This window comes from Prunus dulcis, chromosome 6 (genome assembly GCF_902201215.1).
Source record: "Prunus dulcis chromosome 6, ALMONDv2, whole genome shotgun sequence".
Classification (NCBI taxonomy): domain Eukaryota; kingdom Viridiplantae; phylum Streptophyta; class Magnoliopsida; order Rosales; family Rosaceae; genus Prunus; species Prunus dulcis.
The window spans coordinates 8,684,389-8,696,415 of NC_047655.1; the positions used below are offsets into that span (position 1 = coordinate 8,684,389).

The 12,027-nt window shown below is 34.3% G+C and overlaps 1 protein-coding gene across 1 annotated transcript in view; it reads left to right on the forward strand.

Annotated features, from left to right (window-relative positions):
- Nucleotides 1–480, forward strand: part of LOC117630221 (AT-hook motif nuclear-localized protein 1-like) — a 2,838-nt gene extending 2,358 nt beyond the window's left edge. The window contains exons 4-5 of the mRNA XM_034362968.1: nucleotides 107–268; nucleotides 400–480. Coding sequence (XP_034218859.1) covers nucleotides 107–268; nucleotides 400–480 — 243 coding nt within the window. The remainder of the gene's footprint in view (nucleotides 1–106; nucleotides 269–399) is intronic.
- Nucleotides 481–12,027: the final 11,547 nt, after the last annotated feature.

The following is a 12,027-nucleotide window of genomic DNA, read 5'->3' on the forward strand; positions in this document are numbered from 1 at the left end:
TATATGTATAATATATATTTTCAAATAAAATTTACTACTTCGCGGTGATATATTAGCTTTTAATACTAAGGGGTAACTCTTTCCCTTACTTTCTTCCTTCATGCAGGGAAGCTATCAACTTATTTCTCTATCTGGATCATTTGAATATGGTGCAAACAATAATGTAGATGGAGAAAATAGTAGGTTAAACATTACTCTGTCTCATCATGATGGGAAGGTTTTTGGTGGTTTGTTTACCGGTTCATTGATTGCTGCTGAGCCTGTTTATGTAAGTCTCTTTTTTTTGGTGATTGTGGACTGGAAAAATAGAATTTCTATGGTAGACAACGTTCTGTCACGTTGTTAGCAGCCCTTTTTTAATTATTATCAATATCATTTAGAGTTCTTGTCATTTATCAGATCATTGCTGCTAGTTTGAAGCAAGGTATTACCAGCAAGACACCAGCCAGGAATTGGAAAAAGAGGCGATTAGCTAATTAGACTTATTATTATAAGTCTTCTAGCTCGACAGATAGACTTAAAAGTAGCTCTCTCTCTCTCTCTCTCTCTCTCTCTCTCATGCACGCAAGCGCAGGCACACACAAATTCAAAGACGGGGAGGAGAGTAGCCTGATATGCATGCTGAGTTTCTGAAAATGGAAGATGTTCGTTATTTAGTTTGCAAGGCCACAATGCAAGATTTCTACAAGACTGATATCTTTGTGTGTTTTTTTTATATTGAGGATATTGGACATGTTAATTTTGTAGTTTTTTATGGTGTAACTTATTATTCTAGATGTTGTGCTTTAATTTTAATTAAGTTGTGATAGGGCTCGTTGGGACTGCTTCTTTAGAAAGTACTTATGCTCATAAGCACCTATAACAAAAGCGCTTTATTATAAAAGAATTTGAGATGTAAGTTTATGTTTAGGAATTTGGTAAAATAGTAGCCTTACAGCTACTTCTTAGTGTTAACATAACACTAGCAGTAATGCTTACTTTGTAAGTATTAATGCTAGGGATAGTAACAGCCCCCCACCCCCTCACAAGGGCTCGCTTCTGCTCTGATTCACCTCCCCTTAAGGTATGGGAGGTCCCGATAAATGAATTTGGTATGGGCTTAGAGTTGACCTTGGATTAGTCGCTCTGATGCCATGTTAAGAATTGTATGGTTTGAATATTTGGATGATTTTATTCTTCTCTATAAGGAGGTATACATAAGGGTTTACATGTGTGCTTTACTAGTAAATAATAAATATTTCCTAATTATATAAGGATATGTCAATTACACTGAATAGGAAATAAACCCCCTAATTAACTTAGGAAATAAAATCTCATTGATTTGCTAGGTGAACTCACGTGAACAATTTCCTCCGAGCCGCTCCACCTTCAATTGGGCTAGGATTTTCACTTGAACCACTTCCTTGATCATAGATATCCTCAAATCAAATTAGACTCTGATACCACTTGTTGTACAATGGACCAAGGTAAGCTCGAAAGAAGCCATAAATGTGAATGTGTATAATCCTACATTGAAAAACATAAAACAATCTAGAATAAATTTTTTCGTGGTTCACTATTAATAGCATTGAGGCCTTTTGAGATAAAATCTCACACTTATATCAGTCTATTAGGCCGATCCACTACTAAAGATGACCTATTATCGATATTGTCCCAACTTAACTATCCAAATCCAACAAAAGATGGGTCAGGCCTAATGGACTCATCCAAGTGTGGGATTTATCTCAAAAGACCTCAGTTCTATTTGAGCCACAAATTTTTATATTCTTGATTTTGCATGGAATTTTCCAATGCAGGATTATGCTCATCCAATTTCATGACTTGTATTAAACCACACAACCCCAACAATATATGGGTCTAGTTAAATAATTGTCAACTCTCTCTTCTTAACTTTGTGTTGGGTTTGACTTCTTGAATAGTATCATTGTGTAGTTTGCAAAATTTCCATCTCTATTTAGATGAGATGTATGATACAATTAAACTAGTATAGAACAACAATAATACTACTTGTATATCACTTATTGACATATCAGTTAATTTAGGGCATGTTTGGTAGGCCTCACTATGCCTCACTGGACTGAATTGTGTTAAATAACACTTAAAACCCATGTTTGATAAGGAAGGGGATTAACTTAAACGAGACTGCATAGTCCAACAGTGAAAAAATAACCGGACTCGCATGTCTAATTCAGTGAGCCCCAAATGCAGTTCGCAAAATAGCACCATCACTATTTTGAACACACGAGTCCGGCTGGATTTCCTTACGCCTTGAATCAAAACACCACCACCACAGACCCAATCGACAGACTCTGGCAATGCCCAACTCTCCCTCTTCTCCCCCGTATTTGTTCTCCCTCATGACCACCACCCACAAGCCACACACAGACCCATCTCTCTTCACCACCACAGCCACCCGCAGAACCCAGAACCATTTCTCTTCACCATCTCTGTCAGACCACCACCATCAAACCCATAACCAGCCGCCAGAGACCTAATCGAACCATCATCACCACCCAATCAGTCAAACAAAGCATCATCACCACCCATAAACAGCCACCACATACTCAGTTCAACAACCATCATCACCTAATTAAACCACCACAACCATTCATTAGTGGAACCAGAAAGAGAGGGGTGGATGTTTGCAGCCACCATATATCCAGAAGTGGATCTGGCTCTCTTAAAAGTTGGGGTGCAGCATGAAGAGAGAGTGAAAAGGAATGAAGGAAGAAGAAAAGAGAGGAAAGAATAGGAAGAAAAAAAGAAATAGAAGGAACGGTCTGGAAAGGAAGAAAGAAAAAAAAAAAGGAGGCTTTGGAAGGAATAAGAAAGGAGGAAGAAAGAAACGGGCCAGAGATAAGGAAGAAGAAGAAAAGTCAATGGGGAGAAGAGGAAGAAAGAAAAGAAGAAGGAAAAAAAAAGATAATATAGTTTGAAGTGCGTGGTTCAATTGTTTGTTTGACCAGAGATAAGATAATAAACCACCACATACTCACTTATTTGTTTTCTTTTTATTTATTTTTAGGTTAAAAAAGCATTAATTAAAATTAAATATTAAAATAAATATTTTTAGTCCGACACAACTCCAAACATAGGTCTTTACTATTTTTACAATCCAGCTTCTTAGTCCGACCAAACACCAAACATAGGTCAGTACTTAATCCAGCTTAGGCCAATCCAAGCTAATCTGAGACAGTCCCAGGATTTAGTCCAGTCCATGACAGTCCATCGTGCCAAACGACCCCTTATATTCAAGAAGGAAACTATGTGGTTGACCTGATTCATTTAAGAAAAAGATAAAGATGATGATTTCAGAGTCCAACTTGTCTTGTCTTTTCTTTTTTAGTGCCCGTTTGACATTACTTATTTGGAGTGATAAGTGATTTTTAAAAAAATTTGAGAAGCCCAACCCGTTTGGTAAACTATGAGAAAATCATTTATTGTTAAAAATTGATGTGAAAGAAAGTTATAAGGGAAAACAGCTAACGAGGTGATTTCATTTTTTAATTATGCGGGAATCAATTTCAAAGAGGCATTAGGTTTAATGAAATTTACAAACTTCCGAAAATACCCCAATCTATTTCACGCAATCTCTTCTCTTCGTGCATTGTCTCCTTCGCATCCTTTTGCTTCTTCACGCCATCTCTTTCACAGAGTTTTCCTTCTCTTGAATATCTCTTATATTCTTCATATTATTTTTTCTTGTTCAATCAATTGAAGCACACTCGTGAGAAGCCATAAGACTCAGTTAAGAGGCATATTATGTTTATTTCTTCTCAATCTCATTCTTCCCTCTTTCTTTTTAATTTTTAGGGTTTTAACTTTAAATTTCATTCTTCACTATCTCTTTAATTTTTAGGGTTTTAACTTCAATAGTTGTTGCTGTTGGTTTTTTTTTTTCTTTTCCGTTCCTGTTTTTCTTTCTTTGTTTCTTTGAAAGAATATTTATTTTTAATGGAAACATTAGTTTAGAACATTTGGATACAAATATTTAATTTTCAACATAATACTTTATTTATTTTATAATTACAATAATTTTTAGGGTGTGATGGAAACATATTTAATACTATATATATATAGTGAAAGTGTTTTCCCCTTTATCAAACACTTTCACAGAAAATTTATTTCAACATAATGCCCTTTTAGTTATTATACACAATTCACAACACTTTCACAAAAAAATTTACCAAACATTTAGAAACTGATAATTGTACCAACAAGACTTTTAACAAATAATTTACCAAATGCCAAAGTGCTTTTTCTCACAGCTAATTTCTCTCACACCAAGGGCCAGTTTGGCATTGCTGTGCTGTGAAAATAATCACTGTCAGATTTGCTGTGAGAGAAATCAGCTGTGAGATAAAGCAGTTTGGCGTTGGTAAAATTTTTGTTAAAAGTGTTGTTGGTATTGGTTTTATGCATAATCAGAAAATGATTGCCGCATAATCATTAAACCCAGCGCCTCTTCGAAATTGATTCCTGAATAATCAGAAAATGAAAGCACCTCATTAGCTGCTTTCCTTTATAGCTTTCTCTCGCAGCAATTTTTAACAATAAATGATTTTCTCACAGTTTACCAAACGGGTTGGACTTCTTAAAATTTTAAAAAAATCACTTATTATCCCAAATAAGCAATGCCAAACGGGCAACAAATCTGAGAGCGATTATTTTCAAAGCACATCAATGCCAAACTGGCCCTTAGTCTTTCATACAAAAAAAGTTTTATAAATGAAACTGATTGTAGGGTTAGAAAAAAAGTTTCTTTTTTGTTACTTTTAATTCAGCCAATATTAGGAAATAAGTAATTAGTTTAGGGCCAAAACACTGTTCCACCATATGAACAGTAACCTAATCATTTGAATGGTCACATTCACAATGCACTCCATTGGAATTTGGTTTCCTCTTGCTGTTAGAGCATCTACAATCATGCTCGCTAGTTTTTTACTAAAAATTTAGCCAAAATCCACAAAAGCTCTTTTAGGAGCTCTCCATAAAATTTGAACTTTAATCATACTCCATAATTAGGGAGTTATAAATACTATAACTATGTTTTAATTCAATAGAAATGGTCCATCTTTATAAATAAAAAATAATTAACATTAATTAAAAGGGTAAGATATTCATAAAATAAAGCAACATTAAATTATAGGGAGTCACTAGGAGTCCTTTCTCTCTCATCTGATTTAGGAGCTCCTAGATATCTTCCTATTTTAGGAGGTGAAAATGGAGCATAGTTGGAGTTGTCTAAAAATGTTGTTTAAGAGCCTATTGCAGATGCTAGTAGAATAATCTATTTCAGTTGTTGGTCAACCATTCAAATGGTTGCAAATGAGGCCCCACCTTCCTACTGAGCTTTTGGCCCCAAATTAATAGTATGCCACATTTTCTTTTGGCTAAAACTTGAAGAAAAAAAATAATAAGTAAAGTTAAAGGCCCGTTTGATAACCCTTAGTTTGCCCTAATTTTTTTCAATTTAATAGTGGCAACATGGAAAAATGAAATAAAAGGAGAAAGCTTAATTATTATTTTAGTATTAGTTGTGAGGAAAATAGTATTCTTAATGAGTAAGAATTACGATATTGTCACTCACATACCTATTTTTCCACCTACCATGTTTTTCCACCTCCACTAATTTTGAAATAAAAATCAATCTTATCTTCACTATCCCTATTATTTCCAAAATACCCTTAGTTCACTATTTCAAATATCCACCAATCAAACACTCTTCCCACTTCCCAAGAACTCACTAACCAATATATGTTCTTTTGTCTTCTTTCTTCTAACCCAACTATAATTTTTCTCAAGAGTTAAAGTCATTCTACTATTTTGACTAGTACCTCCACCAGAAGTTCATATTCAGTCTCATTTATTCTTGATTAGACGGTATGTTAATCTTATACATTATCTTTATTATCTTTTTATTTATTTATGGATTTATACCATTTGTTCCATTTTGGATTTAGTTATTTGTTCTTGAGTTATTACCATTAGAGACTAGATTTGGGTTTAGAAGATGTATTCTTATGTGAGTGTTTTTTTTTGGGTTCCCATTTTGTGTCAGGTCAGATCTATGTTTTCTTGTAAGGAATTGAACAAATCATATGATAGCCGGCTTCTTCTAACCAACCATGAAACATTCTTTTGAATTTATTTGTGGTTTCTAGATGTATTCTTAGGTGGGTGTTTGCTTTTCTTTTGTTTTAGGTCGTCATTTTTGTGTCATGATCAAGCTTTAAAGACTTGACCGGATCTACAAAGTTGGCTCCTTATAGCCGAACTTCAACTAGGTTCGGTTGTTCAGTTTTTGAAACCGAACAAAGTGGGATGTTTGGCTTTAAAGAGCTAAACAAAGATGTTTTGTTCTACTCTTTAGAGGCAAACACAAGGTAGGTCAATTATGTAGGAAGCCTAATTTTTATTGAATGGTGCAATAATGCATGTAGGTAAATAACAATGGATGATCTAATGTTTATTAATGAAATAAATGGATATATAATTGAAATAATAATAATGGAAGGATTAAAAAAATTACCAAACATACCATAATTCATCTCATAACATATAAATCAATACGGAATAATAGCAGTGGCTAAGAAAAGATGATTGTAACAATGTATTTTGATCATTCGGATGTCATTTCAGAATAGAATAAGAGAAAGAGAAAATGCAACCTTTTATAACATGTTTACTTACTTGGAAGGAGGGAAACCATGAATCTGAAAATTTAGTAATTTGGGTGATAAGAAATGGGTATAGGATCAAATTTTCCCCATTAATCAATTTAATTCTTGATTTTTCAGGTATTAGATTACAAATATAAATGTGAAACTCACATAACTTTTTATTTCTTATGTGTTGGTAAACGTAGGGGAAGTCGGGGAATTAGAATAATTACAATACCCATGTGTTAGTAAATGCAAACAAAGTCAAAGATTAAATTAGAGTGCCGTTTCCACCTGTCCTATTTTCCCACCCACTTTATCTTCAAACTTTTAAAGACAAATTTACCCATTTGTGAAATGACTTCTAAGGACAAATTTACACCTTTTGCTTGTCTTGTTGCCCTGCGGATAGAAGTTCAAGAAGAAAAAAGATCCAGGTTGACTCTTCTGTGCCATATCACTTCCTCAAGTCAGAGCGTAATTCCTCGATCATCTTACTTTTCTATGTTTATTTGCGTTTACTCTTTGTCTTGTGAACCATTCGAAGAATTTTTTAGGTGGGTTTTCTTCTTTACCCAAAAGAAAAAAAAAATTAAAATTTGTAGGTTGGTTTTGGAGTTTCTAAAATTGGGAGGTGTTTTTTCGTGGGATGCTTGTGGTTCAATTTCAGTAAAAATTTTGGCTTGTTTGCTTGAATTGTTTTTTTAGTTTTTTTTTAGTTTTTTTTTTAGTTTTGGGGTTAAGGCTACAAAGAGAATTAAGATTTGTGGTTTTAGTATTACAAGAATCTGAGCTTGGCATGGGTGCTGGTTTCTAAAGCTAATTGGAACAAAACTAGGGTTGTTTTAAGATTGGTTTTGGAGTTTTTGGGTATCCCTTGAAGCTTTGGAATGGTTTGACTTTGTGGGTATTAACAAAAGTGCATATATTTCGTTTGGTGAAATTGTCTTTGAGATTCAAGGAGTTGGAAAGTTTTATTTGAGCTTTCTTTTGAAGTTCTAGGCATTGTTTTTTGAAACTTATGCAAATGGCTTGACTTTGTGGGACATTGGTGAAAGTTCATTGATAGGTTGTGTGAATTACTGTTTTCTTCAAAATGAATTAAAGGGTATTTTAGGAAGAGATTTTCTATTTAAACCCCACAGTTCTCTTTGTTCACCCCAATACTTAAATCATTAAGCTGTAAGCTTTATTATTGTGTAAAAAGACAAACAAGGTCATCGAACTTAATAATTAACCCTAGTACATCTATACACACACCCCACACACCCCACCACTCTTCATATTAAGTTTTAGAAACCTCCTTCCAACTTCCTGTTTACAAAGTCACTCTCTCTCTCTCTCTCTCTCTCTCTCTCTCTCTCTCTCTCTCAACAATACCCAAGTGTTAGAATTCCAGTTACAGTTCTTGGAGAGAGGTAGAGCTGTTATCTTTCTCTAGAAAGTATTAAATTTCAGATTTTGGGTTTCATTTGTTTATGTTTTTTTTTTTGCTAGGAACAAAGAAAATTGTGGGTTTAAATAGAAAATCTCTTTTAGTTCTTAGTTTTTCAATTTGGGGTGTATTTAAGGGTAGTTTTGGAAGATAGTGGGATTTTCTTAGAAATTGTGAAAATTTAAATTAAAAGTTAGGGTGAACTTAGAACATGGGGTGAACTAAGAGAAGTGTGGGGTTTAAATAGAAAATCTCTTTAGGAATAATGGTGGGTGGAAAGATAGAATTGTGTTTTTTCAAATTTATATGGTGGGTAGGAAGATAAGTTGGGTGAAGAAATAGGACAAGGGAGTGAAAATAATAGCACTCTTAAATTAATTATAATATCAATTTCAAGCAAATAAACATGCCATTATTTATATAGATTTTAGCAGCCTTTATCTTCAACCTTATATTAAGAAAATCAAGCAAGCTCTTATATCTTTGTTCTTTTATGTTCTCTTAGGTTGCTATTTATTTTCTAGTTGCGATGACTCCCGTAGTATGTAGTTATGCGTAGATAACGTACTCATCCATTCTTTAGTTTGGGAGTTCCCAATTTCCTCTACTACCCTCCAAAGTAGCAGTGCATGCAATGTTGCATAGTGGTAACAAATACCATTAGTGGCTAGCTTGTTTCCCTTTCAATTGGAAATGATTTTCATAGTTTCCTTGTTCAAGTAAGCTTTCCTTAATTTTATTTTTGGGGTGATATTCTCCACTCTTCTCACACCCAATATGTTAAAGAATATAAGTACCACATCGAAAACTTGGTTAAATAAATCACAACTTATAATAAGTGGTTCCAATTCTAATAGTACCGATGCCTTTTGTGATAAAACCACACACATATTGGGCTTTGTAGGTGGTTAAGTTGGGGACAATATCGGTGTTGCTAATAGATGACCGCTTCTAGCATCAAAGCGGGTTGAATGACTGGGCCTGAAATATTGGGCCTTTACCCTTACCCCTTACCCAATATGTGGTGTTCACATGTTGGGCTTGAATGTTTACCCTTACCCCTTACCCAATGCGTGGTGTTCACGTATTGGGCTTGAATGTTTGACTTCGATGTGAACTTGGCTCCACGTGTGGCCCACTATGTGGTGGTCCCATGTGAGGGGGGTGTTGAAGAAAATAAGTACCACATCGAAAACTTGATTAAATAAATCACAATTTATAATAAGTGGTTTCACTCCTAATAGCACCGAGGCCTTTTGTGATAAAACCCCACACCTATTGGGCTTTGTAAGTGATTAAGTTGGGGACAATATCATGTTGCTAGTAGAGGGCTGATGACCCGTCTCTCTAAAATTTAATATGGTATTAGAGCGGGTTGAATGACTGGGACTGAAATATTGGGCATTTGCCCGACCCCTTATCCACTGGCGCACCCAAGAAATTTTCAAGGGAGGGGCAACATTTAAATGGCTAAAAGTATGTGAGGGAAATCCAAGAGTAAGGAGTCCAGGAACCCATCTACATTAGTCAACAAGGAAGAGAGAAACTTTGAATAAATAAACGTGAAATTTGCAGAAAACATAATTAAATTATAAGTTGAGAAACTAAGAAAGGACAGATGCCAAATAAAGGGGACTAAAGTTCATGGATATTTATTAAATAGAGATACACCATTAAGGGAATTTTGGGAGACAACAAGTTTATGTGCAGTAGAAATCAAATTGAATATTACAAAGTCTTTTTCAGACATTTAATCAAACACATGGTGGGCACCAACAAATGGGCAAATTCTGGCCACCCCAAAGGATTTTCCAACGAGGAAAGGTGCAGTATGTAGGTCCGCTAGTGTCCTTACCCAATATGTGGTGTTCACATGTTGGGCTTGAATGTTTACCCTTACTCCTTACCCAATACGTGGTGTTCACGTGTTGGGCTTGAATGTTTGACTTCGATGTGGACTTAGCTCCACGTATGGTCCACTATGTGGTGGTCCCACATAAGGGGGCGTGTTGAAGAATATAAGTACCACATCGAAAACTTGACTAAATAAAGAGTGCTACTAAACGAACCCTAAAATTAACTGAGTACACCATATAATTTAAGTACACCTTAATATTTAAATCAAAATATAAAATTAACTAAGTACACCCTATTTAACTACCAAAAATATCCCTGATACACCCTAATACATTCTATCACACAACAGCAAACCCATTCAAATCTAGTAATAGAATATTCATAATTTAGGGATGCATGTATCATGATGACCTTGTTGGGATTGGGTATCAGCTGGAAAACTCTAGGAAATCCCATCTTTGTATGATCAATGTGCCAGTGGCTTTTTCTCCTTCAATCACTGAATGGGCCTTCCTCAGTTTTAGATTTTTATTTTCCTTATATTTGAATTCTCTCTGCATCACTTTCCCAAGTAAGCAGATTCTTCAACTTAAATCCCCAAAGTTTCAATCTTTATTTCCTTAGTTTTCACCCAAATTGAATTGGGTTTTTTCAATTTTCAAAATTGAAATACCCAATTACCAAATTCCTATTTCAATTCTAGGTATTTGGAGGTTTTTAAATTTGTTTATTGTCAAATAAAAGGAAATAACATAGTTTTTGTTAGTAGGGTTTTTCGCTTACGTTTGATTAGGGTTGAATACGGTACATATGAAAATTACATTTGTTTCACAATTCAATATATCCTTTTTGGTCATTTTATATTTGGATAAATTAGTAATTCAATAAATAGTTTGGTAGTAGGGTGTACTTAGTAAATTTTAGGGTTCGTTTAGCAACACTCCTAAATAAATCACAACTTATAATAAATTGTTCCACTCCTAATAGCACGAAGGACATTTGTGATAAAATCTCACACTTATTGGGCTTACGTGGTTAAGTTGGGGACAATGTTGCTAGTAGTGGGTCACTGACTCGTTTCTCTAAAATTTAACACAATAATTGTAACTCTTCAACTCTCGTTACCCTTTCTATCTCTACTAAATCTTGAAGTAACAAATTTTTTACGGACGCCTATCTCCTAACCACCCCTGCACGTGTTCATGAGCATATAACCATAGTTAACTTTTTGCTTTGTATTTGTGGAATCATGGTTATACTTATGGGTACTCGTCAAGTATTAAGAAAGGTGGTGATAATAACACATCTTGTGTTAAAGTTGTGAGTAAAAATGCTCCTCTTAAAGAAAGGCTTAAGAATCCCGAATGTCAACTTTAGCTAGCCCTTAGAGCATTTCCAGCAGTTTGCCCCTTGCCATAGTAAGGGGAGCCCTAGGGCAGCTACTATTCAGGTGAATAGTGGCTGCCCTACCCCCCAAGCAAAGTGTGTTTCCAGCAGTTACCCTTTGCCATGGCAAATACTATTCATTTTTTATATTTTTTTCCCAACTTTTTTACTTAAATAATTAATTTGGATAATATTTTCGGATAAGATTTTTGGGTTCCTACATGTCAATACTATTCATATCGGATAATATTTTCGGATACGATTTATTTTATTAGTTGTATTGGTTGGTATTTATAGAAGAAAAAAAAAAGTATGTGGATTTGGTGTTAAAAGTGAAGAGTATTGATTGGTATTTACACTAGCGGAGCCAGAATTTTTTTAGCAGAGGTGCAATATTGACTAAGTATGAAAAATGGTTTTTCGGAATAATCATTTTCTCAAGATAATTTTTGGCAGCTTTTATTCTTTACACATCAAATAAGAAAACTTGATTTTATGGGGTTTTAATATGAAGTATATATTGACTTAATGAGCCATCATTTTTAGCATAAATCGTATTTTGCACTAAAACCGATTTTTCATATTTTGATTTGGTGGGAATTTGATTTTCTAGTATTTTTATTTGAATCCAAATGGGGGGTACTTCCTTATTTATATTGTAAACTTAAGTAAATGGAGTAATAAAAA